Consider the following 27,682-nt stretch of genomic DNA (forward strand, 5'->3'; position numbering starts at 1 on the left):
AGTGGAGACTGGCTGCAGCCAGGACAGAAAGCAGCAGGTAAAGTGGGGATTCTGGGGGAGGCTTTCAGGTGGGCAAAGGGGTGAGATTATCCTGAGCACTTTGAGGTGACAGTGAGCAGCGAGCGTTCTTCCCACATCTTCCCGGGGCCTGTATGAATAGTGCTGTCAAACTGTGTGTGACTGTAAGGTCTGGGGCTGGTTTTGTCAGTTTCGCAGGAGATCAGGCAGACGATAGGCCAGAAGAGGGGTGAGGTGGTAAAGGTGGTTGTTGGCAGGTTTAGACACAATCATGTGGTTTAAATGGAAGGTAGCCAGTCCAACTGTTAGTCAGAGATCAACTCCAGTGTACCGAATCTGAATGGGATTTTCCTGGTCTCATAATATAGGACTTCTTTCAAGATCCAGAACTTGACGTTTCCCAGGAAACAGCAACTTCTCTGCCTTGTAGGACTCCCCCAATTCAGCCTTCTGGAATGTGAATCTCTCACTCAGTGGTGGACATGTTCCTGGATTTCTCCAGCAGGTTTGCTTTTGACTCGGGAAAGCAGTATCTACAGTGTATGTGCGTGTGCGTGTGCAAATGTGCATTCCTGCCACCTCTGACCACAGCACAGAGCAGGGAGTAAGTTGTGATGCACTTCAGCCTCTCATCTTCTCCTTGGCACCTCTGGGGCATCCATAGTGGCTTTCTCCATTTATCCCGATGACCTATGCAGGACATTCCCTGGACATTACAGATGTACTTTTCCCACCATTCCACTTTTCTCATCTGTCTAGTCATGTTACATATGCAATTGAATGTACTTTCAAAACTTTTTTTAACTCAGTCTTTTCCTTAATTAACTGTTCTTGCTTTACCCCATATGCCCACTCCCCTCCTTTTTTTTTGGTATTGAGACTTGAACTCAGGGCCTCATGCTTTTGCTTGGCTTTATTTATTTGCTCAAGTCTGGTGTTCTGCTAATTGAGTCATATCCATTTCCATCTTTTTGGAAATTGGAGATAAAAATCTCATAGACTTCCCCCCTTCCACCTCAGACTTGCTTTGAATAATGATCTTCAGATCTCAGCCTTCTGAGTAGTGAGGATTTCAGGTACGAGCCACCTTTATCTGGCCTGTATCATTTTTAAAAATTTTGTTTTATTGTTATTATCAAGGTGATATACAGAGGGATTGTAATCACACGAGTCATGTAATGAGTACCGTTTTCTTTCGTAGTGTCTTCCCTCACTCTGTATCATTTTCTGGAACATTCTACACATACTTGTAGATCTTTCCATTCTCTCAACTTTGTGGGCTCAGAATCACTTCAGATTCAGTATATATGTCCAATTTAGCAAACAAAAAAAGTTTCTTAATTTTAGGTTTTTGATCCTTTAGAAGTTGAACGATAGGGGTAGGGGCAATAGGGAACTTCTCCGGATTTGCGGACCTGGGGGGAGAGCAGTGGCAGAGTCTTGGAGGGAGTTTTGGTATGGTTGGTTTGGTAGTTGCTTAAGGGAGGGCACGGCCTGAGTTGTGCACACATCTTTGGGGGACAAACTGTCTGTGCTACAGGAAAACACTCCCTGCTTAGTTGACAGCAGGTCCTTGCAGAGCAGGCTGCCTTTGGCCTGGGGCTACAATCCCTGTTAGATTGAAGACAGATCCTGGGGGCACAGGGAACCTGAGGGATGGAACAGCACTCCTGACTGGATGGGAGGCAGATCCTTGTAGGGCAGGGGACTTGTGTGCAGCTGGGGTTCATGACAAAGCTGGTGCCTCTGCCCTGTGGGGTGAAGAGAGAGAGGTTCACTAAGATACCATTGGAATCGAGATGGAGGCTGCCATGGTCTGGCTGAGGGTCATGGCGTCAAGACCCATCAGGTCAGACAGATATGGCCTGAAAATCAAATCAAACCATAGTCAAAATGGAGTCACTTGGACCAAATCCTGATAAAAATACAAAGGAAAATAGATAAAGCTGAGTGCTTACAAAGGAAGTGGTCTCAGGATATATGCCTGATGAGAGAAACTATCCAAAAAGATCTTTGCACACTACAAAGGTTTCCAAAATGAATGACTTTACAAATATCAAAGCTTCATAACACCAACTTAGACTCCTCAAGAGGCATCCATGTTCTGGTCTCTTACATTACAAACACTTCTGCAAGAATTTCAATCCATTAACTGTTTACCTTGGGAGTGAGTTTACCTTTACCTTTATCATTGATCCTTGGATACTGTCTTACTAATCCTTGTGTGAAAGGGTTATTGTTTCAAAATAAATTATATGGTCCTCTTGTGTGTGTGTGTGTGTGTGTGTGTGTGTGTGTGTGTGTTTGTGTGTGTGTATGTGCGTGCATGCGTGCACACACAATGTTTGGCAGTATTTGCTTTTCTGCTTTCTGCTTCTCCTTGTTCAAGTTGCCCCAACATGCTTTCACTAGTCATTTTCTGTACCTATAAAGAAGTCTTCCAAATTTTCACTCCAGTCCTAGGGCTTGAACTCGGGGCCTTAGCTGTTCCTTAGCTTTTTTGCTTATGATTAGTGCTGTACCATAGCTCCACTTCTGGTTTTTGGTGGCTAATTGGAGATAAGAGTCTCACAGGCTTTCCTGCCCGGGCTAGCTTCAAATCATGATCTTTAGATCTCAGCCTCTTGAGAAGCTAAGATTACAGACATGAGTGGGTTATGCCCAGGATTCACTGACTTCTTTTTATCAATTTGTTTTCAGCTTAAATATCAGAGGGTCTTTTCTGGATAACCAGATATCTGCTGGTATAAGAGTAACTTTATGTTCTTGGTAGAGTTTGGCACCCTATGACATTGGTCTGTGACTCAAGTGGAAGAGTCCTAGCCTTGAGCCAATAAGCTCAGTGACATCATTCAGGCCCTGAGTTCAAATCCCCACAACCCCACAACCACTCCCCATTGAGATTGTGGTTAAGGCTTTTAAATTTTCAAACATTTCCTTAAGCAACAAGTAAAGTTTTGTGATTTTTCATTGTTATTCAGGTTTTGTTGCTATTATGAATAGAATAGCATGCTTTATGTTTATCTATAACTTATTTTTTCTTGACTATTTATTTTGGAATGTAATCACTCAAGGCCTGGTGTTTACCACCTGCTTGGGAAGACTTCTTCCAGAGCAGGGGTGCAAGGCAGGGGAGGGGTCTTCACAAACAGAGGCCTCTAGCTGGCTGCAGAGACCTGGTGTCTGTGGGTAAAGTGGTGTGTGTTTGGAGGTACCAGGTAAAGGGGTATGTGTTTGGGGGTGTCTGAAGGCTGCCTCACCCACTGATTGCAGCTATCAAAGCCAACAGTTGATTGTTTCTCACACTGGCTCAAACATTCCCTAGTAAAGTGATATTTCCTAGGTGATTGACAGGTATTTGATCCACAGCCTGTCCAGATAGGACTTTGGAGTTCTGCCTCCACTTCTAGATTTCCTGATTATCTCATGGAGATTTGTACGTGGCAGGGAGGGGGTGGTAATGAGTTATTATCCCAACCCCAAAGTTAGGATCTGAGATTTTCTCAGGTAAATCCTGTTGTTTTTCTGCTTCTTGCCATGCCCAGCAATTGGTTCTGGCTGAAGTCCTGCCTGAGAAGAACCTCAGGAAGAGGGATGTGCAGTGAAAGATGGACGGCTGATATCTGGGCAAGACAAATGACTGCTTTGTGGCAGGGAACAAATTACTTAAACTCTCTGGGCTTCAGCAACCTCTAAGTAAAGTGGAAGGAGGATAAAACCCACTGTGCAGTTGCTGGCAGGATTAAAAACAAGATAGTTCTTGGGCTGTCAGCTGGCCCACAAGGGGACTCACCAAATATTTGCCATCAGTATTGACACCCCGGCAATGACAATTCCAAGAATGTAGTTTCTTCTCACACTCACTAAGCAGTGACACAGACTTGGAGATCTTCACTATCTGCTAAACTGGTGAGGGCTGGGCAGTGAATACCTTCAAACCCTGTCCCCAGTCTTCCTGACCCCCATGTTGTGCCACGGAAGGGCATGGTGCCATACAACTGTCTGGGAGACTCCTGAGCACAGGAGCCCCATGTCAGGGGCATCTCCTTGCAGTTCATAGAGGATACACCCTGAGCTCCAGCCCCACAGAGTACCCAGCAAGGGCCAAAGCAACAACCATTCTACCGATCAGGAATATTCCTGTGTCCTGCTCACCTGGATCCTCGGTGAACAACATGGAAATGGCTGGTGGCAGGTTGGAGGAATGTAGCAGCAGGGAGCCATAGTGCCCTGAAAACCAGAGAGGATATGAGGAAGCAGCCTGGTAGGGCCACAGCCTCCACAGGAGACAAGGCTACCCAAGTTACCCACTTCTCCCCAGGGCTCTGTGACCTCCAGAGGAGGGCCTGGCAGGCTGGTGTCCGGCACTCAGAGAAGGAAGGAATCTGGAATGACACAGTGTTTTGGGGATAGGAGGAAAGGCTTGGGGCCTGCTTTAGAGAATTCAGAAGGCTGAAGCAGCAGGTGGAGGCTTCCATAGGGACCTGAGCTGAGCACAGGGCCTGAGCAGGGATCCAGAGGGGCCTGCACTTGGAGGGGGGTACACTAAGAGAGGGAGGTGAGAGGCCTCATGTCTTACTTGGACAGGTGTCTGAGACCAGGGCAGAGAGAAGAAGAGGGAGAGAGGAAACAGAAAAGGCCCTGGCCTAGTAGGGTGATGCCTTGTCTGCAGCCTTATAGTTCCATCTGTAATGGGCTCTGTCAGCTGTCACCAGAGAAGGGGTGGGAAAAGATGATATAGCCAGGATACAGCAAAGCTACCAATACAACCATGTTCATTGCAGCACTATTCGCCATAGCCAAGGTATGGAATCAGCTCAGGTGCTCTTCAACGAATGAATGGATCAAGAAAATGTAGTATATATGTACACAATGGGGTTTTACCCATCCATTAGAAGGAATGGTATTGTACCATTTGTAAAGAAAATGGAAAGTCTTGGAAAAATTATGTTAAGTAAGTCAGGCCCAGAGAGATAAAGGATCCATGTTTTCCCTTATATGTGGAAGCTAGATTTAGTTTACAAACTCCTAAGTAAATACGTTAGGTGGTATGCAAGTGTGTACAAATGCATTTACTGAATTACGATGGATTCAAGGAGATCTCAAATAGTGTAATTCCTTAGGCAAAGTTCAGCAAAATAACATACTAGGAAGCAGTTTCTTAAAAGGGGTAGGGTGGGGTGAAGGGGAAGGGAACAGATGAAGAGGAGGAGAAGAGGGGACATGCACACAATAATTCAATATATATCTTAAAAATTAAGAAGAGTGAGCGAAGTGGTAGGTTAGGGAGGGATGGATGAGAATGTTGAAATGGGTGACAATAATCAAGATACATTGTATTCAGACTGCTCTGTTAAATGACAAGTCCTTTGTACAACTACTTAAAGATAATAATAATTTTAAAAAGAAATCTAAAAAAAATAAGGGGGGTGGGGATGAGAAGAGGTAGTAAGTGGTCAGAGCAGGCCAGAAACAATGGTTTCCTGCCTCTCTGGAGTCTGGGGTTTGGCTCTTTGTGGCCTACAGTGATGGGAGGGCTGTGTCAGCCCAAGGACCAGAAGCTCCCAGGAGGAAGCGATGGGTCTGTCACAGTCAAAGCTGTGACCAAGGAGGAGGACAGAACTGGGAAGGCCCTTTCTTTCTCATCCATGGCCTCTTGGGATTAGTCCATCCCTGTCTAGGGTCTGAGGTTTGCTGATTGGCCAGCTTCTCCTTCACGAGGTAGATCTAGAAGAAGGGAAGGGATTGTGGGCTGAATTTCTCTTGTATCCCTTTCAGAATCACTTCTACACAGCCTCTCTCTCTCTCCTCTCCCTCCCCTCCCCTATCCCCCCTCTCTCTCCAGTCCTGGGGCTTGAACTCAGGGCCTGAGCACTGTTCTTGGGCTTCCTCAAGGCCAGGACTCTACCATTTGAGCCACAACACTACTTCCAGCTTTTTCTGGGTATGTGGTACTGAGGAATCAAACCCATGTCTTCATACAAACCAGGCAAGCACTCTCCTGCTAAGCCAAACTCCCAACCCCGAATTTCCTCTTTTCTGTAGCTTGTCTGTCTTATCTCCACAAGCAAACAGGACCACTGGGCCAGCCCTGTTCTTCACTGGGCATGAAGAGCCGAAGACTGGGATCCGCCATACCACTGGGTTTTATTTTAATGGTGCTGCTACCAATAGCTAAAGACTAGTCCCTTTTTTCATTGGTTCTTTCCCATTCTTTATTTCCTTCATTCATTTTCTTTTCTTTATTTTTTCCTGTCCATTTTTTTTGTGGGTTATGGGGCCTGAACTCTGGGCCTGGGCACTGTCCCTGAGCTCTTCAGCTCAAGGCTACCACCCTACCCTTGGGCCTGGGCATTGTCCCTAACCTCTTCAGCTCAAGGTTACTGCCCTACACCTTGACCCTCAGCCTCACTTCTTGTTTTCTAGTGGTTAATTGGAGATAAGAGTCTCTGGGTCTTTAGTGCCCTGGATGGCTTTAAACCACGATCCTCAGATCTCAGCCTCCTGAGTAGTCAGGATTATAGGTGTTAGCCACCGAGCCTTCCCTTCCTCCCTCCCTCCCTCCCTCCTTCCCTTCCTCCCTCCCTTCCTCCCTCCCTCCCTCCCTCCCTCCCTTCCTTCCTTCCTTCCTTCCTTCCTTCCTTCCTTCCTTCCTTCCTTCCTTCCTTCCTTCCTTCCATTTTCTCTTCCTTTCTCTCTTTTATTTATTTTCTTCCTTCTTTAGTGGTACTGGGACTTAAACTCAGGGAATTGTACTTTTCCTTTGCTTTGTCACTCAAGGCTGGTGGCTCTATCATTTGAATCACCCCTCTACTTAATTATGTGTTGCTGGTTAATTAGAGATAACAGTCTCACAGACTTTCTTGCCCAGGTTGGCTTCAAACTCAGATCTCAGCCCCTGGGTAGCTAGGATTATAGATGTGAGTTATCAGCGTCTGGCTAGTCCTTATTTTTATTACTCCTAAATTTGTCTTTTTAAAATTATTTTGCCAGCCAATTTATCTTGACTTATCGCCACCACAGATTAGGAGTTGCCATCAAAGACACTGCTAGGCTGAGGTCAGTGACTCTGTGGACCAGGGAGAGATTGGTGAGAAGTGACTTGGTAGCCTTATGGAGAAACCTGAATTCTGTCCAAGCATGGCAGGTGCTAGCTAGGACAGGCTAGGTGGAGTAGCAGAAGGCCTCATCCATGCTGCCCTCCCCTGAGAGTCTGGAGGGGTACCAGCTGGACATAGACCCCCATGCTGTCTAGGTCTAGTCCCACAGAGGCACATTATCAGAGGCCCCAGGCTCAGGCCTCTTGAGTGGGAACTGGTTTTTGCTTTTCCTCCTCAGGCCAGCAGAGGTCACAGCACACACACCACGGGGCCCTCGTCACCTGCATTGGTCTGCCTCTACATCCACAGCAAGAAATGACCACAGTGGGGTAGGCATTCATAGCCTGACATGGCACCGAGGATGGAGCAGGACACTCGTCTTCTTCTGCCTCCTAGAAGGAAAGAGACCCTGTTGCCTTGTCTGAAACCCCTGGGAGGATGCATGCGGTGTCCATTCACAATGCTGTGCTCAGTGAATGGCACAGGTCCACATCCCAGGTAAACCATAGCTGCTTATATACCTTGGTTCCTGGGCTCACCTGAGCCATCACAGTTCAAGCTAGCCAAGATGCCTACCTCTCCTCAGGCCTGTGGGTACCTGAGGCTGAGGAGCTGAGGGACTGTGCTTTGGGCCTAACTCTAGAACCAAGAGATGAACTAGGCAGATACCCAGAGTTGGAGTTGGAGATGGGGACTTGGAATAGAAATAGGGGGCTCCTTTTCCAGGAACCTGGCTACAGCCTAGGCATCTCCCAAGAAGTTTATTGAGCCAGAAAAAAGTCCATTGGTACAGTAGTGATGTCCCTCCATGCAGAACTGGATTCTATGGCACCATGGCTCTGGCCATGCAGAGCTGCTGGGAGTCTGGACCGGAGGCCCTGTCTGCATAAAATCACTACTAGTGTTTCTCCAAGTCCTCCCTTGATCCCCTGTTCTCTTTTTGTTTGCCTCCTCTGATGGTTACCCCTCAAACTATGATGATGTCAGTGCTCCTGGAAGGACTCACCTCTCCTACTGGTGGTGGTGGTGGTGGTGGTAGAGACTCCTTGATTTTCTGGAATAAGAAACAGACACAAGATAGGTTGGGATGAGGGGGTGGGCTGTGCCTCAACCCTGAAGGAGGTGGCCCTGTTCTGATCATGGAAACAGAACACAGCCTGGGCCTGTCTGTATGGACATTCTGAGCCTGTAGTGATGAGACCAGGAGGCTCCATCTCACTTGAGGGATCCCCGAGCACCACATGAAGGTCCTGGGGAGACCTAGGGGCTGCAGAGACATTCCTCTGCCCACCTCACCTGCAACAGGGTCCTCTCCTGCCCCCATTTCAGTGCAGTAACCTCACTGTCCAGGGCCCTTCTTCTTCAGCCTTAGAATCCTCCTTCTCCCCCTGTCTCCCCCCTCCCTCCCCAGCTTTATTCTCTGGACAGAAATGGGCTCTGCCTGTTCTGTGCTGGCTGTTCTGTCTTTCCCCCATCAGCTCTTTGGTCTTCTTTCCTATAACTCTCTGGAATGTTCCTCCCAACACCCCTACTGTCCCTCATGTCCCGGTTGCCAATCTCATTCTTTGCCCCTGCCCTGTTTCCCTGACAGTGTCCTAGGTGAGTTAGCTCGTCACCCCCATGCTTTGAGCAGGTAGTGCTTGATGATGAACCCCCTGGGCCGGTGGGGGCCAGGGAGAAGCTGTCACTTCTGATGTGTACCTACCACATCCACAGTGAGGCTTGGTACTGAAAGGTGATGGAGGGAGCAAGACTGGTGCAGACACTTGTGTTAATGTTAATGTATGGCTGCTCCAGAGGGCATTCAGCTTTCTTGGTTGGTATATTTAGGGCCACCAGCCTTTATGGGGGGGATCCTGTCCTCTTCCTGCCACACAGATGCCATGCTTGGGCTTCTAGCCATCTGAGGTGTACAGAGGGCTAGCCTCAGTGTCTGGATTCTCTTTTCTGCAGTGCTCTTTTACCAGGGCCTCCTGCCTAAGCTGGCATCATCTGGCTGTGCTCTGGGGCCCCAGGCTGGGTCTAAGGTGTGGGTTTCTGATGGTAGAGGTAATGTGTGGCTGGGTCAGACTTGGTAGGCCTCTGACCACAGGTGGGATCCTGGGTGGCCACCTGTGTCTCTGGGCAGGTGGTGGTGAGCTTGCCCCTAGGTGTGTGCAGCAAGTGGAGGGAAGTCTCACCTTCTTGCAGCACAACCTCCAGCAGCACCACAGCAGCAGGGGGATCAGTAGCAGCAATGGCAGAAAAGCCAGTAATTTCAGACTGGAATCTTCATTTCCCTGCGGAAATGGGTGGCAGATAGCACAATGGCAGAGGCTTGGGGAGGGGTGTGAGGTTCCTATACCTTGTCACCAACCCGTTTCCCATCTGTGTTTTCTCCTCCTCTAGAAGCTTGCCCAGACAGAGGGCTCATTGTGTGGGGGGAGAGGGTTAGGGAGTAGGTCTGGTTCCAGAGAGCTCAGACCCCACCTCTAGCCCTTCTCGGCGCCAGAAAGACCCAGAACAGATAATGCCACTGACCTCTATTAATAGCACAGTTGTTGTTATTCTGGTAATGTGACTTAAACCCAGGGCCTAGGCTTTGCTGTTCCTTAGCTTTACCCTTAAGGCTGATACTCTACCACTTGAGCCACAGCTCTACTTGCTGCCTTTTGCTGGAGAGTCTCATGGACTGCCCAAGCTGGCTTTGAACCATGATTTCCTAGATCTCAGCATCTTGAATAGCATTACAAGTGTGAACCACCTGTACCTGGTTTAGTGCAGGGTTTTGTGAGGACCATCAAAAAGATATAAGTGCCTAGATTGAGAGTGGGGGGTAGGGAGGGGTGGGGAGGCTTGGGACCCCAGAAATGCATAGGCAACTGGGTCAGCTTCCCTGATTCTTTTCCTACTGTGGGTCTGCAGCCTTCTGCCACTCACCTCACTGAGTCTGAGCTACACATGTGCCCATGGGCAGGGGTAACCATCCCAAACAGGCATTCAGAATTCAGAGACACTCCTAGCTCAGGCTCAGGGCATGTGGTCATTAAGAAATGGGGACAACTGTCATATTCTCACTTCCAGCCAGGAAGCTCAGGTGCCCTGTAGCAGACAGACTGCCCAGGTCTCCTGAGTCAGGCCGGAGTGCAGAGATGGCATGAAGTTGAGGTAGTGGCCCTGGGGTACCAGCATCCTCCTCCCCAGGGAGCAGAGCCAGCCACACACCTGACAGGTTCCCTAGAGAGCAGGAGGGCAGGGATGCAGGTGAGAAGGTCCTAGGGCAGTAGGGAGGGAGGGAAGAAGGAAGGAGGGGAGAGAGGGGGAAGGCTGTGGACAATACAAATGACAGAGACTTCAATAATAGGCTTGGGGGGGGATGGATCCAGAGTGAAGATTGAGACCACTTTTCTCATTTGTGGCTTGGCACTGATTCACTGGCACATGACCTGACTGCAGCTCGGGGAGCTCTCTCATTCCGGTTCCTGGCCCGCCTGGGTGGAGAATCCAGTGCGCAGGACATCTAGGATTGTCCCCTGCCACACAGTCTGTGTCCCACAGATCCAGTGGGAATTGGGATGGTTTTCCAGTCCTAGCTATACTTGGACCTGCCTGGGGCCCTTCACCTTTTTGATCTTCCCAGAATTTTTTAAATTAAAATCAGTACAGGGGGACTTGGACAGCCAGTGGGGCACACTCCCAAATGGATACTCACACATCTGGTGCTGGAATAGCTGATTTGGTTCCCAAGGAAGGTATCACCATTGTTTAGGCTGATTTGGAGAATGGCCGTCCTAATGCACACAGGGGGGACTGGGTGAGAAGAGCAGAAGAAAACCCCGAGCGGGCCCCGTGTGAAATGGAGAATGAATCAGAATTGGCAGTTGGTGTTTGCAGAGAGTAGACAGTGGGTTATGAGCCCTCATCCCTGAGCACTGAGAGGTCAGCTTCTGCAATGCTGCTCAACATATATACTGCTTAACCCATATGCTGGGTCATGGACTGACCAATCAGGGGATCTGTGTGGTGGTTCCATCATAATGTTTATTATAGACTCTTAGCTCTTAAAGGCAGCCTGGAGCAAAGGGATCCACCATTGGGTTCATAAAGCCTGGTCACCACGGCTTGGGCAGGTAAGACAGTGTCCTCTCTCCTCAATAGCCATGTACCGCCTGAATGAGGGACTGTATTCTGCATATGCACTACCAGCAAACGCTGACCTCTGCTCCTCCCTACCACCTCCAACATGAACACTTACTGTCCAGCTTTTTCCATTATTGGTCCAGGACAAACTATCGTCTTCTCTGTCATACGGATGGCTTTTTCATCTAATAAAAGTGACAGGACATTGTTCATGATCACCACCGCTCACCCCTGTCACTTTCTGTACTGGCACTACAGACCCTGTCAGATAACCAGCTTCTCCTCCTGAGTTTCTCCTTAAAGACACCTGTTCAGACTCAGCTCTCGACTTTGCCAGCCCTGAGCAGGGTCCTAGTTGTTTGATAGGGTGGGAAAGCAAAGGCCCTGGGCTCAGACGCTCACCTGCCAGGGACTGCCAGGGACAGAGGACACAGAAGGTAGCCCAAATAGTGATGTGCAAAATGTCAAGATGGCTGTCTAGTTGTGGGTGATCTTGTGGCTCTTTGGAGAGATACAGGTTCTCGTGAAAAGAACTTGAAATCTGCACCCATGCAATGACACAATGCCTGGAAGCTGGTGGAAAGGCTCTGTGGTGAGAGTATCAAGTCACCATGTGTAGGTTGGGCAACACTGCACGTGGTGCCCAGTGGGTGTGATTCTGAGTACGTAGTGTGAAGTAAACCATGTCTATTAGAAGCAGCTCTCTCTAAGGAGCTGAGATTCAAACTGAGACAAGCCAATGACCAGCCAGGGAGCGATCTGAGGGAGGAGTGTTCTTACTTATTCCAAGTGGGACTGATTCATTGCAGATCAGTAAAACCCTCCTCCCCACCTCCCACAAACTTCTCTCCATCTTGCTTACCACATAAGGAAAAGAGCTGAGAGCCAAGCTGTATCATTGCTGCTTGTTCTCTATGGCTGGCTCCAGCTTCCCATCCCTGGCGTCCCTTCTATAGCCTGAAATGAATCTCTTCCAGGGAAGATTCTCTGTGCACATGGCCAAATGTCCAGAGACAGACATCCTCTAAGAAGATGACTATGTCTCACAAGACCCCAGCCGTGAATTCTTTCTTTCTCTGAGTCCTACTCCCTTGTCCTACCAGCAGACTGGAGGTCTGGGACCCTAGCCATCTGGAAGGAAGGGAGGATGGAGTAGGGTAAAAGCTTCTGTGACAACAGGCCAACACCAAGCTAGCCTCACTGAGATGAGAGTCTGCTCTGGGTCACTTTTGGATGTTGAAGATTTATTGTTCCCTTTTGTTTAGGTGAGAGGAATCCCAGCCCAGTCTCTCCTTCAACAGAGTCAAGTTCCTGTAGCCCCAAAGTGCTGCAAATAGTTGGCAAGGGCTGGAGGGCTTGGTTGGTGGAGAAATGGGAAATGAGTGACTTAGAGGCACAGAGGCAGACAACTTACCCAGGATGTTGTTGTTGAACTTGAATCTGCAAATAATCTCGGACGGCTGTTTTGCATTCTGAAAACCATGTCCAGAAACGGTCACTTCATAGGGTTCTGCAAGGACAGCTCTGAATGAGAAGGGTTGTGTTCTATCTGGTCTCACAGGTCTCAGAAGCCAGGGACCCAGATGGAGTTCCCAGGGGACCCACATGGATCAGGCAGCTGTGAGTGAGCCAACATCTGTGGCTCCTGCAGGCCACATCCTCATATGAAGTCACTAGGGATCCATGATTATGCACTGGCTTGGGGATATCTGGGGACATTTCTCTACTGTCCCTGACATGATAAGCCCATGAGAAGCATCAAGCTTCCAGGATATAACACAGTCAGGGTTGATGCTGTAGATCTGAGAAGGGGAAAAATGAAGGGAAGAGGAAGCCCCTGCCCACAAGGGTGCCTCACAAGAGACATCCTGACTTGACTGTGGGTCCAGAGGCCAACATGCCTTCTTCTTCCCCATCTAATCCTAACCCCAGTGACCACAGACTAGTGTGGCACCTCCAAGCCTCCTGAGGCCAACACTATAGAAGGGGCCACAGAGAGGACAGCTGGTGTCAGCACCACAGGTGTTCTGGCTTCAAGTGCAAGCTCATGTGCCTGCACATCTGCCCCCTAGTCCAGGCCTGGCTCTTTCCTATTCCACAAGCACTTGAGAAGCCAAGGTAAGTTGATGGATCAGGGCCTTCTCTGCACCTGGCCTCCATCTATGGCTCTGTGTCATCCTGATGGATGCGGTGTCAGCCCATGGAAACAGCCCATCCTGTCCCATGTGGGTCCAGGCTCCTGCCTAGGGCTTCCCTCCAGTGACTGTCACCCTGCATATGGCAGCTTTGCATAAGGGGGCAGTGTTTTCACAGGTCACTGGTGCACATGTCACCTTGGTTCAGCTACAGATAGAGAGTGACAAATCACATTTTCCGCAGGGGTTTGTCATGGCTGTCTAGACATGAAGGCCTGTGTGTGAAAGACCATAATCCCAGAGGAAGAAGAGATCTTCTGTGGGCAGAGGTCCTCTAGCTCTCCTGACTTCTCAGCACAGTCTTCTCTGATTCTTATTCAGCCTGGGAGGGGATGGTACAGTCCAGAGCCAAAGATTAGGACCAGATGCTCTGCTGGGCACCACAGCACATAGTTCTCTATGCCTTCCAGTAATCCTGATCTGCTATTTCTGTCATTTGGAGGCCACACTACAAGCCTCAGTTAGGTGGTCCTGGCAGCAGGCTGGATACCATGCATCGCAGAGTATAGTTCTGTCTACAGCCTGGAGCAAGGCTACCACTATGGAAGACACAGGGCCAGGACCCAGCTTTCTGGGTTGGTGATATCTGAAGCAGCAGGAATAGGGAAGCTGCTGGCTCCCTGTCTTCCCCAGGGTTCAGGTGGCAGTCACGTGGGGGTCTCGCTTGCACACACAATGTTACTGATGGGGAGGTGGCCATCTTGACCACGATGGTGTCAGCCCAGGGCCCCTGGGCTGGACAGAGGACAGGGGAATGTCAGTTGTAGCTGTGTTTGTGTCTGCCATTCCATTGCCTGGGGCTTCCTTGAGTTGCTAATATATTTTCTCTCTCACATTTCCATTACATGATTAATTGTGATAAATGAGCAGTAATTAAATCCACAGAATGAACCCTCATACCCTGATACCTGGTAGACAGTCATGGAGACTTCATACCCACATCTACCACCTCACACACACTCATCCATACACACACACTGCACATGCCAGATCCACACAACACCCACAATGGCTACATAGTCCTCCTCAGACACAGCACAATCTATGCACACCCACTCCTCACACTGCGAGCAGATACTCTAGAACCAACTGTATTTATACACCACATACTTGCATGTAAATACCATATCTATACCACTCATACCACAATCTACACACACCACAGGAAAACACACAACACGCATACTTTATAAACATACAATCCACAAACACACTACCTTACGTACACCATAAGAACACATGCCATCCATGTACTATGTGCACACAGCATCACATTCCAATACACGGTGACACATACCACACACACCAAGAATAAAAAATACATCAGCCGGGCACTGGTGGCTCACGCCTGTAATCCTAACTACTCAGGAGGCTGAGATCTGAGGATCATGGTTCAAAGTCAGCCTGAGTAGGAAAGTCCACGAGAATCTTATTGCTAATTAACCACTAGAAAACCAGAAGTAGTGCTGTAGCACAACATGATAGAGCACTAGCTTTGTGTGAGAAAAAAGCTCAGGGACAGCACCCAGGTGGCCCTGATTTCAAACCACATGACTGACAGAGAACCAAAGACTAACAAATCACATGCCACAAAGCATTACTGTGTATGTATACTGTCATATCGTAATTATACAAAAATGTCACACGTCAAAACCACATAGATTATATATGCTACATATACATTGCAAACCCCTTTGTACTAAAGGAGTTTGCAAGCACACCTCACCAAAGCAGCAGCCACACCCGAACACCATATACATAATCCACATGTAGTCACACACCATGGAAACACCTCTCCCACATGCAAAGACAACCTTGAACCCCCCGCCATGTGTCCCACCACACACAAACCAGGAAGCCTGTCATATAAACACACCATACCCACTCACCTCTCCCACAATGCCTCATAACACAGAAACACACCCACACACTCACTCCACCAGCACACAACACACATGTACACCATGGGTGACATACATGCCACAAGTAACACACACATCATAGTTTCTATGCAATGCACACAGGTATGCAATGTTCCCATACTACATATCACTTTCATACTTCACACACATCTACTTAAGCCACCCCACATGGACTACCACACATATCTTCCTTGTAACACATGTGGCACACTACATGAACTGTACACTCCCATGGTTACTCTATGTCACACATATGTGCTCACCTCTTACACATCCACATGCATACTGCATACCATGCCATGCGTATGTCACATGCACACACACCATACAGAGACCCCACTCAACAGGTGTCTAAATCACACATGCAATGGCATGTACAACACAACACACCGACATCCCAGACACCTACTCACACATGTGCAAATACCCAGGTGAGTTAAACTATGGGCCCATATCAGTAGTGCTGGCCCTTACCTCCTGCACAAGGATTTGTCAGCTCCACTGACCGGGCTTCAATACAGGACCTAGTAGAGAGCTAAAAGAGATAGAGCAGCAAGGGATGGGCAGACAGTGTAAGCCTCAGGGCCCAGAGACACGCCCACTGCCCCTGCTCACCATGCCATACTTACGGAGTCAATGATGCTTGGCAAACCCTTGAACCCGTTTTGCACCCCAAACATGTGCTCTGGTGTATCTGCAATCGCGAGTAGCTAGAAAGGAAAGGAGGTGACTTGAGCCCCTTATCCCAAGACCTGGGAGATGGCTCCTTTCCCTCAGATGGTGGGGGCCCATGGCATGGCAGGTGCTGAGTGCCAGGCACTGGTTTCTAGGGAATGGGCATTTTCCCACCATGTGTGTGTCGGGGAGGGGGGTGGCAGGGGAGTTACTTAAGACACCTTTGTTACCCTTCTATAGGTCTCCAGAAACAGAGGAGGTCACCCCTGGTTGATGTGGGAATCTGTCTTTGAGACATTCCCCTAGAGCCTGCAAAGAGCATTGGGTCCCCTGGCGGGGAGTACCTGGTCTCTGTTGTACTCCAGCACACCCACAGTGTAAATGACGGACCCCAGTTTCCGAGCCTTCTGAGCCTAAGAGGAAGAAGATACTAAGAAGACATTCCCCAATACCTCGGGCCAACCAATTGTTATGCATTGAATGCACTCACCTCCTGTTTGGTCGCCTCGAATGCATCTGGCAACAGTGTTCCATCTGTCAGAGCTATGATCACGCTGGAAACATTGGCTGCAGAAGAGACAAGATGGTGAGCCCGGTGGTCAAGGCTCCAGGATTAATTCAGGCTGGTGGAGCCTGGCGTGTGCATTGCAGTGGGGCTGTATGTTCCTCACATTCCAAACTTCTAAGACAGGCACACCCCAACATCCACCAACCACAGTAAGAAGAGGATGTTGCACATGACTCATTCAACAGGGCCCTGCCTAAAAGGTAGACTGTCCCAACAAACCTATCCTAGCCACAGGGCACAGGGGAATAGCCAGACCATGCCCTCTAGGAGGTCCTGGGGGTTCAGCAGGTCAGGACTGCAGGTCAGAGGGCATTGGGCAAGGCGACACTGTGTCCCCTCAGCATCGACCCTTACTCGGCCCCCATCTACTCCTCAGACAGGCACCCACTGCCCAGAGGAACACTGGTTCTGGGTGTGCACAGGTGTTTAAACTACCTGACTAGGAGCCCAGGGGGCAGGTAAGGTGAAGGAACATAAGAAGGACCTGGCAGCCAATGGGAAGTGAGCTGTGGTTTCCACACACCGAGTCCTTGGTCAGCTGAGCACTTCTTTTTTTGTGCATGAGGACCAAGAGTGGGTCAAAGACCCACACACATGTCCTCCCAGGGCCTCGTTTCCTCAGAACCATCCCAGGGACAGGGGTACCTTGCTCATTGCAATGAGGTCAGCACCTAGCTCCAAAAGCAGGGTAAGGAAGGGGCCAGAGGGCCCAGCCCTCTCCAGGGAGCCATGGTTTTGGGTCTGCTCCAACTCAGTGCAAGCACAGCCCACTCACCTAACATTCTGGCATTTTCTATCTGATGAATTGCCTGAAAAGATATGAAGAAATATTGGGGGAGATGGGTGAGAAGAAGAGACTCATGGATGAGATGACCCTAGTAGCAGCTAAACTGGAGTCAGCTCTCATATGAGGCTCTCCTCATCTCCACCTTTTTAAATCCTTCTTGCATGTATGTGTGTCCCACAGGTATCACTTGCTGAAGTTTGTTAAGACCTTGACGAATTTCTTGTCTGAAAAAGAAGAAGAAGCAAGCTGAGATGAAGGAAGTTGAGTGACAAATAGCGTTCAAGCTGGTCCCACAGCCACGTCCACTCTGCAGGCGGCTTGCATGGGAGGGAGAACCAGACAAGCAGTCCTGTCACTCCTGTCTTGCACTGGCTGTGAGATACAGGGATTGGCACCCTCCTCTGTCCCTGTCGCAAGTCAGGAGAGGAAGGGGGACTGCTGAGGGAGTCCCTTGGGAAGGTCTGGTTTCTTCTCAGTCTAGTCCTATTGCTACGCACTCAGGTTTCTCTTGGGAACCCTTCCACATGCCCTGCCTGACCCTCTCTGGTGAGAGTGATGGCATCCTCAGATATTCATCTGAGGACTCTTGGTGGCGCTGGCATTCCTAATCCTAATCCTACTGCCAATGCCACCCTTGTTTGGAGCCTTCCAAAGGGGGTAGAACTGAGTTTGGACAATGCCATCCTTCTAAGCTCCTGCCCAGATCTCCCTCCTCCATCCCCACAGCCACTGTCTCTGGGGCCTGACTCCCTTTCCTGCTAAATGAAACAGCCAGTCTTCTTAAACAGAGCCCATCCCCAGGTCTTTGTGTGCTTCTGCTCCAAAATTCCCAAGCCAAGACAAGGGCCGGCCATGAGCCTGAGCCATGGCCTGTCAGTTGTTGTTAAAACCTGTAGGATGGATTGGAAAAGACAGAACTGGTTCTGGTGGGCTGTGCTATGATGGGAAGTGGGGAGTGCCTGTGGCTAGGTTCTGGCTAATCCAAAGTGATGGGGCTGAAATAGCCCAGTAAGGTGCCCCAGAGTGAACCCTGAGGTGGCTTCCTGCTAGGGGAAGAGACAGACCCTGTCCTGAGCTGAGTTCTGAAGGCTGCATACCCCAGGCCTGCCTGGGTCTAGTTAGGGGTGCCTAGCACCCCAGTGGGGACAAGACTAGAGTCTGTCCAGCTCATATCCTCCATCTCTGAGCAGCCCATCTCTCTTCCCACTCCCTAGCCTTGTCCCTTTCTTTCTGCCCAACCAGACCAGCCCAAGTCCTTTTCTCTGCCCAGCTCTTGCTGTGTCTCTGTCTTGCTACAGCTTCTCTTGGATGGACTTCTGATTTTCCCCTCACACCCACTCAATCCTTTCCCAAACTCGGGCTGAAGGACACAGTCTTCAGGGCTTTTTCTGGGCCACAGAACCAGGCCCTCACCACTGCTCAAAGATGGGTCTGAGGCACTTTCTCCACAGGCCCCAAGGCCTCTGCTCTGTCCCCTGAGGTCTGACTTCCTCTGCTTCATTCCCTGCTCCTGGTTTTTCTCAGGACAGAGGCTGAGAAAATCTGGCAATCACCTCTAATCCCCAATGTCCCCATCTTTCTCAGTGTTCCTATTCTGTAGGAATTTAGGTATTATACCCCTCCCAGCCAGTGGAAGCTGTGTACCTCCTGTCTGGGGGACTCTGGTCACCTCTGCCTCATGACTGCTGTTAGTTAAGCCTGCCTATAGCCCAGCCTTGGACTCAAGGCTACCCGAGTCTCCTCTGCCTGAATTCTATTGGAAAAGCCAGCTATCTCCATAAAGCATGCAGCTTTCCTGGTTTCCAGCCATCTCTGCTTCTCTCTCATAGGCCAGACAGTGACTTGCACTCAGCAGTCCCAACATAGGCATATAGCTTCTCCCTTTGCCCCCCTTCAATCTGTAATGTGGTCACAGTCTGCTTCTCTGAGGGAATCCAGGAGTGAGAAGGACAGGATATAGTGTGGGGAATCTCTGGGGAGGCTGGGTCTGTGGGTTCCTGTGAAGCAGAGGTCCCTAGAGGGTGGAACTTCAGGATGGAGGTCAGTGTAGTTACTTCAGGGTGTCACAAAGCCGCCATAAGCAATGATAGGAGTCTCTCAAATGTTTCCACAAAGCCTGCAGCTTTCTGGAGCTCCTGTGGCCTGGGCCTCTAGGACACACTGGATTCAAAGTGGCCCCTACCTGTCCGAGGTGAGTGGCATGAGTATGGTGGCATCTGTTGAGTAGATAATGAAGGACATCCGAATTCTTGAGCTGGGAAGGAAGCACAGCTGGTAAGAAGTGGATGCAATTGGTCAGTGGGACTCGGGAGTAGATAGGGAAGAGCCATGGGCCTCAGCCTGGCTCCCCTCCCCTCCCCTCCCCTCCACTTCCCTGTCTTCTGCTCTGGCCTCCTAGTCAATTCTTGGCTTCAACATGCACACACACACACACACACACACACACACACACGCACGCGCACGCGTGTGCACATACACACTGACCTGACCCTTGGCACTCTTGCATGTGTGTATTCTTTCACACATATGCATATCACCCACCTACACTGATATGCACATGCACATGATCTCACCCAACACACACACACATGCATAGATCCACACCCCTGCTCCACGCTGAACAGGCAAGGGGTCTCCCATGCTTCTCCATGATGACTCCCCTCCCCCCTAGCTTCTCCTTGCTGCTGTGTTCTTGAAATCTCCAGCCCCCTGTACTCATCCCCTTCCCTTTTCCTGTCTTCCTCACTCTTGCTTTTGCAGCCACACACAGAGAAGCCCTTATCCTCTTGGTTTCCTGCCTCCTGTCTGAGGACCTTCAGACTTTAAGACATTGTTGTCTACTGCTTTTGATCCTCAGTACACCTATCCGACTTTTCTTCCTGGAAAATAACTTTGATCTGGTCCCCTCACTCCCAGTCCACAAACCTTCTATGGCTCCCAATGGGAAATGTAAGCCCCTTGGCCTGGTATAATAAGTCCCTATAACCTTGCTCTACAGCTGACCTGACCTGAATTATCCTCATTCCCTATCCAGCCTGAATAGACCACGCATGTTCGAGAGGCTCTGATGGCCCCATGGGATCTGTGCTTCCACAAATCTAATGGGTGTTCCCTCTGCCTGCAGTGGGGCTGCTCTTTGAAGCACATGGCGCGGGGTGTGTATGTGGTAGGGAGAAGCCTTACTTTTCAAATTTCTTCACCAAATTTTCTACAAATGAATAAACTTCAAACCAGTTGTTGTCCACACTGCCCGACCTAAAGACAAAGGAGACAGGAGTAAGGATGTGGTGATCCTACCTACTCAGAAGGCTAAGATCTGAGGATTGGGGTTCAAAGACAGCCCAGGAAAACTGTCTGTGAGACTTACCATTTAACTACCAAAAGGCTAGAAATGGAGCTGTAGTTTAAAGGTATAGCACCATCCTTCGACAACAAAACTCAGGGGTAGTCCCCGGGTCCTGAGTTCAAATCCTAGGACTGGCACACCCCTCCCTCCCCCAACATCCCCCCAAAGAAATGAGGACCCCAAGTTTGTGGATCCAGCAAACATTTCTCCGGGAGTTTCTAATTCTTCATTTTCCTCGCACTGTGGAAGGAGGGAATTCTCTCACCTGTACAACGTTTTACCACAAACAAACTGACCATGTACAAATCCCTCAGTCACTTGGAGACTCACTGTCATCCTCAAGTGGGAAGTTAGCTCCTACCCCCTTTCAAGCTGTTGGGAAGCCTGCAGCGTTCACATTAGTGTCAAGTGCACATTAAAGATAATTCACCCTAGTATTACCCTTCTATCCCAGGGCTGGGCTTGGCTTCCACTGGGCTTTGTAGTAAGACAGAAAAATGGAGTGAGAAGGACACATGCATCAGAGCAGCAGCTGATGGATGCTTTGGGCCCCTGGACACTTCTGGAAGACAATCTATTCCTATGGGCCATCAGGCCTCATCCGAATGCCCACATACCCAGGCTCTGCTAGGACCAAGAGGCTAAGGCTCTCCCAGAGCATCTCAGAAGTCAGAGGCTGGAGACAGAAGGATGTGGTTTTGCTTTGAATCTGGGCAGCTGGTGAACCAAAGCCCATGTTCCCCCAACAGTAAATGTTCTAATAGAAGGAGAAAGAGCCAGACCTGGGGTAGTGGACAGAGAACAGCCAAAGGCCAGGACTGTTCACCATCAGCTTTCAGGAAGCCCTGTCAACTTAGAAGCCCACTGCCCACTGGGGTACCAGATAGAAACTTAGATTCTCTGCCATCCAGGATGCTTGAAGATCTCGCTCCAGGCTGTGCAAAGAAGGAAAGGGAAACTAGCAGAGATGTTCCCAACTTCTGAGCACTGCACCCCCAGCTCCAAGTGAATGGATACCATGGCTTCCCCAGCCTAGCTGAAAGATGAGAAAGGAGCCCAAGCCATTGTTCCAGACTCCAGGTCACCCTACCTTCTCTTTCTTCCCAGACAGGCGGTGCCTGATAGCCCAACTTACCAAAGACCACAGTGACACAGAACTGGATGCTCCTAGAGTGTACAGACTGTCCCGTGTCCCTCTACATGATAGAAGAAAGAATCAATACCCTTAAGGGGGAGTAAAGCAAAGGACATTTAGGGACGCGATGCTGGGACAGTGGCCAGCAGAGGCAGCCAGGCCTCCACTCCAGGACTCCAGCAGTGAGAATCTCACAGGGCTGAGAAGGCATCTCCTAGTGCTCAGTTGGTGAAGGGCTACCCAGGACCAGACCCAAGCCAAGGTACTAGAGAGGCAGCGCCATCAAGACCTCTCCTTCAGGAAACAAGTCTAAATGGGGGCCTTGGGCATACTGGGTCATCTCTCAAACTTGGTTCTGCCTGCATTGACTAGAAAACCAACCCCTGTTCCCCCAGGGTATTATAGATATGAGAACTCACTTGTCTAGGATAAGGTAGAGGTCGAAGATGCCCTGACAAAAGTGTCCCTTAGATTCCAGGCTGGTGTTGGAGCTTCTGCCTAGACCCAGGCGATTGAGTATTTTCCAGCCAGGGCCTTTGTACTTGAGGCCATCTACTCTACAACGTGGTAGAGGATACAGGACCAGCAAGAGGAAAAGTGCAGAGCAGGGAACCGGGAGATAGTGGCTCCCCATTTTCCTAGCTGTCCCTGTGACTCTGCCAGCACTTAGAGCGCTGTGTAGTCACAGGTAGACTGAGTACTAGCCTCTAGCCTCTGGTCTTGTTACCTTTGCCTAACCCACAGGGGGTTAAGGCTCTTTGTGCCCTAAGACCAAATGTGGCCCTCCATCACACTCCTTCTCAGAGCACAGGGACTGAGGGAAGCAGTTGACTCTGGGGTGTCCTGCCTTCCCCCTACTTGAGTGACCCTTCCCCCACACCAGGGCAAAATACACTGGAGTTATGATGGACAGGAGGGTTGACATGGTGACTTTGTGACCTGCAACCCTGCTCAATGCCCTGGGCATTAACAGTGTCAAGTGGCCGTCATAGAATCTTTAGAAGTCATGAGGCTGTCCTGGCCCTCATCACAGTCCCTCAGAGTCTTCTGTAGTGGTTTTTAAGCAATCGGCCCAAAGAACCCAGGCATTTTGTTAATTGAGAGAGGGTGGTGGAGGTGGCGGAGGATCTAGGAGATGGAGGCCCATGCATGTCTCTGAAGTCCTCTGTGAATGAGGCACAGTAAAGTTTTCCATGTCTGGGTTACAAGCCGTCTTCCCTTGGTGACATGACACAAGACCTATTTTATTGTGCTCATGGGTTCTGTGGGTCGGGTCCACAGGGAGGGTGGTGGTGGGGGATGTTGGAGAGAAACCTGAGCAGTGGGTGGGACCTGTGTGAGGGGGATGGAAAATCTCTGGAGGCTTCCTTCTTGTGGCTGGGGGGGAGGGGACCTCCAGGTTAGGCTCTGCTGGGACTCCTGGTGGAGACCCTGCTTGTGGCCTTGTCTGTGAGTCTCTGCTTGTGGCTCCCTCACAGCCTGGTGGCCTCTGGGTGAGTGGACTTTCTCATGGTGGCTCAGAGCTCCTGGAGGGAGGATTTGCAATGGGCCAGGGCAGTAACTGTGTGCCCTTTTATGACATCACCTCCCAGGTCACATAGCATACCTTCTACAGTCTCCAACCTGCTGGATCCAGAGGGAGGGATGAAGACCCTGGCTGCCATAGTGCGAGGTAGGCATGGCTTTCCCAGGAGAGGGCTGAGGTGAAGATGCTGAAATGTGGAGGAGTGCATTCAAAGAAGATTTAGAAATATAAGACTGTGAGGGGACGTCATGGTGACAATACCTGGATCAATGTAACTTATGTAACTTATGTTATGTGAATAAACTTAATTTTTATCTGGATATGGCTAACAAAAATTATAACTGATACACAACACTGAATTTGTGGGAATTTATTTTGAACTACCCTTAAGTTAAGGTTCTGTCCTGAATAAGTGGTATCTAAATATCAACTCTAGTATATTAGGCTTTCTTGGGTCACATCCTTCATGGCATTTCTTATTGTCATAGTTCTATAGCTTTCTTACTGATTAGACATTGAGCTGCGGCCTTAGTTTGCCTTTTACTAATTCCTTATGAGATTGGTCATCTGTTCATATGACTTCTGTGCTCCCTCTTTTTTGAAGAGACTGTATATGTGTACATATTATTTCTCTGATTCTTTTTTCTTATATTGGTCCACTACCATTATGTATTATTGATTATCCTTTAGCAACTATTGCAACTTTTCCATTATGCAGCTTATTTTTGCACTTCAATTCATTATTTTTGTACCAGCCCTGGGGTTTGAACTCAGGGTTTGGGCATGGGCTTCTATTGCTCAAGGCTACTGTTCTACTACTTGAGCCAAACTTTACTTCTAGAAGTGAAGTTTGGTGGGGGGGGTAATTTATTGGAGTCTTATAGACTTTCCTGCCCAGGCTGGCTTCAAACCTTGATCCTCATTTCTCAACCTACTGAGTAGCTGGTATTATAGGCATGAGCTACTGGTACCCAGTTCCCAGTTACACTTGATATTTTAAAAACAAAGTGTACATCCTTACTCTTGATGCACATCAGTGCTGTGGTGTGGCTGAGTCACCAGGGTGGCCCTTTGGAAAGCTGGTGGAACTTATGGAGAGGGTCCTGACAGAAAGGCTGGCAAGTCACTGCAGGCAGCCCTGGGGTGGGACCGTGTGAGCATCACTTCCACTTCCTTTCCTCGATGTGGACAGAAGTTACCCTCCTAGATCCTGGCATGATATACTGGTCTTTCTTGGGTTCCAAAAATATGGAGCCCCATGCATTTGGATGGTAACTTGCAGAAGTGTGAGTCAAATCTCTCCTTTAAGTTAGTTGGTGTTTGGTGATAGAATGAGAAAACATTTTTCCATTTCTTTTTTAAAAAATTGTAATTAATAGAAGGGTTACATTGTATTCACCAGATAGCAGGTGCATTACTTCACATACATTGATACCCCTTCTCATGTTTTTGCCCCCATTTACCTCCCCCACCCCTTCCTGTCATCTTGTTTCCCCCTTTCCTTACCCTATTTCAAACAAACAAACGTATATACAATATGCCAGATAACAAGGCAAGATACTGTAACAATATGGGAATAGCCAAGGGACAGCAAAAGAGATGAAAAATAACATAGTATATTAAGAACAACAATCACACATTATATGGCTCTTATTTCCATATCCTGGAGGTCCTTTCATTTAGCCTCATCCTATATGGTCTTATGTATCTAGGTTTGCCCTATTGTTAACCTCTACTAGATGAGTCCAAGGTTTATACTAATGACAAATGAGGGAAACCATTGAGCCTACATTCCTTTTTGTCTGGCTTACATCACTTATCATTTTTTTCAAGTCTTTCCATTTCTTTATAAATGGGAGGAACCTTTTCTTCCCCCCTGTCAAAGGGCATTTGGACATTTATGTCATTGGCTAGCCATACAAAATTATCAATACAGGCAGATGGCCGGGGGCATCTGACAAGAAGCGTATGTGTCTGTCCTGTCATGTACAAAATGATTTCGAGGGCCTTATACAGTCTGCAGTTCAGACGTTCCCTAACCAAGGAGAAACTGAAATACGCACAGCTGAATTGTTATTTCCCACTGGCAGCCTATCCCATCCTATGAGGACAGTTCTGTTCTCTGTAGTCACAGCGCTCACTTTAATCTGGCACAGTCCTGCAGTCCCACAGTTGCCTGTTGGCTGTGGGTGAGTCTGGAAAGGTGGAAAGGCAGCTGGATTAGTCCAGAAAAGACTCTAAACACTTTCTGTGCCTTGTAAAGATATCTCTGTTGCTGATTGGTTAAATTTGCCCAAGCAGAACCTGAAGCTGCAGACAGGAAGAAGCTAGAGGCACCTGGTGCATCACAAAAGCCTGCTTTGTCCTTGATGCCTCTAACAACCAAAGACTAACCAGAAGGCCTGGGGTAGCTGCATTTTTCAAGATGCTAATTAGTAGCCAGTTAACTTTGTAGACACAAGTTAAGCTGATCTTTCAATTTGTCTGAGACACCATGTCTGGCTTCAGCCTGAGCTGGCTTGGTGGCAGCAGCCCCAAGATTGTCCCCTAAATTTCAAAAAGCAGATTTGACATTGAAAATCTGGTTGCTTGGTTTACTGTCTCTCTGTCTGGCTCCTACCAGCTCTCAGTTCCAGTAATGGCAGCAGATCCCCTGCTGAGACTGTCTTCTCCTGTGGAGGCTCTACCTCTGGAAATGGGCAGGCTTTCCCAGAGAGCTCCTGGGTCAAGATCAGGGCCAGGAGGTTCCAACTGTACTGCTCTCTCCTATATAAAAAAGATGCCTCCTGCTGTTGTGCCATATCCCAGATGGAATATGAGCAGAGAAATCCATCTCATTTCTTCCACTTCGTTTCTCACTTTCCCTTTTCCTTCTCTTTTCTACACACAAGAATTATTTTTTCTAAGTTGACTGTATAAACTGTCATCCATCCATCCATCCATCCATCCATCCATCCATCCATCCATTCCCCATCCAGTCCCACACACCCATCAGTCTGTCTTTCTGTTTCTCCATCCACTCCCATATTCACAGCCAAGGGTTGTGCTGGGCACGAGACTGAGAAGCGTCCATTAATCCAGATTCTTTCTTCAGCACATTACTTCCAAAAACCTAGACTGGTAATTTGTTTGGTGCCTGTTGTGAGAAAAATGAACAAATGATTAAAAAATAAATATCTGAGTTTTCAGAGTGGGTAAGTAAAACTAAAAGATCTGGTTTGGAAGAAAAGACATTAATTGAATCCTTTAAAAATATTTTTAATTTTCCCTACTAGGTGTGGACTGCACACTGAAAAGCAAATCCTTGCAGCAGGATTTAGAAGGTGGTGTCCCTTCCCACCCCACCCCTGCTCCACCTTGTGGACAGGCTGTGCAGGGTCAAGGGGACCAGAGAGGGACAGGGTGGGAGGTGGCTTGGAAAGAGACAGGGTGGTCAGGATAGTCTTTTTTTTCATATATTTTTTATTGTAATTAATAGAAGGGTTACATTATATTCACCAGATAGAAGGTGCATTAATTCACATACATTGATACCCTTTCTCATGTCTTGGTCCCCATTTCCTTCCCCCCCCATCATCTTGTTTTCCTCACCCCCACCCGTCATCTTCCCCCTTCCCTATCCGATTTCAAATAACCAAATACAAATATATCCAATATATCAGATAACAAAGTGAGATACTGTAACAATATGCGATAACCAAGGGACAGCAAAAGAGATGAGAGATAACATAGTACATTAAGGACAACAATCACTCGTTATATGGCTTTTGTTTCTATATCCTACAGGTCCTTTCATTTAGCGTCATACTGTATGGCCTTATGTATCTAGGTTTTGCTCTATTGCAAATCTCTGCTAGGAGAGCCCAAGGTTTCTACTGATTGTGACAAATGAGAGAAACCATTGAGCCTAGGTTCCAGTCTGGCTTACTTCACTTAATATGATTTTTTTCTAAGTCTTTCCATTTCAAATGGGGCGATGTCATTCTTTCTGACAGCAGCATAGAATTCCATTGTGTACAAATACCACATCTTGTTGATCCACTCATCAACTGAGGGACATCTGGGTTGGTTCCATATCTTTGCTATGGTAAATAGTGCTGCAATGAACATTGTTGTGCTAGTGGATTTAGTATGTCCTTGTTTCTGGACAATTGGGTAAATGCCTAGTAGTGGAATTGCTGGGTCATAGGGGAGCTCTATGTTTAGACTTTTAAGGAACTTCCATACTGCTTTAGATAGTCTTCTCTGAAGAAGAAATAAAAATGGCCTATAGACACATGAAGAAATGCTCA

At 48.6% G+C, this 27,682-nt stretch overlaps 1 protein-coding gene across 1 annotated transcript; it reads right to left on the bottom strand.

Annotated features, from left to right (window-relative positions):
* Positions 1–1,125: 1,125 nt before the first annotated feature.
* On the bottom strand, positions 1,126–23,290 carry Antxrl (ANTXR like). The gene is made up of 17 exons (XM_090346739.1): positions 22,285–23,290; positions 20,568–20,639; positions 19,567–19,638; positions 17,527–17,608; positions 17,373–17,406; positions 16,520–16,596; positions 16,374–16,442; positions 15,984–16,064; positions 15,829–15,889; positions 12,652–12,747; positions 11,353–11,422; positions 10,810–10,888; positions 9,299–9,397; positions 8,125–8,172; positions 7,400–7,510; positions 4,174–4,248; positions 1,126–1,769 (listed from the first exon to the last, which is right to left on the bottom strand). Exons 1-17 carry the CDS (start codon positions 22,497–22,499, stop codon positions 1,362–1,364), a joined length of 1,749 nt encoding a protein of 582 aa, XP_090202865.1. The 5' UTR covers positions 22,500–23,290; the 3' UTR covers positions 1,126–1,361.
* Between the last annotated feature and the right edge of the window lie 4,392 nt (positions 23,291–27,682).

This window comes from Megascapheus bottae, chromosome 15, assembly GCF_031878675.1.
Source record: "Megascapheus bottae isolate mThoBot1 chromosome 15, mThoBot2.hap1, whole genome shotgun sequence".
NCBI lineage: Eukaryota > Metazoa > Chordata > Mammalia > Rodentia > Geomyidae > Megascapheus > Megascapheus bottae.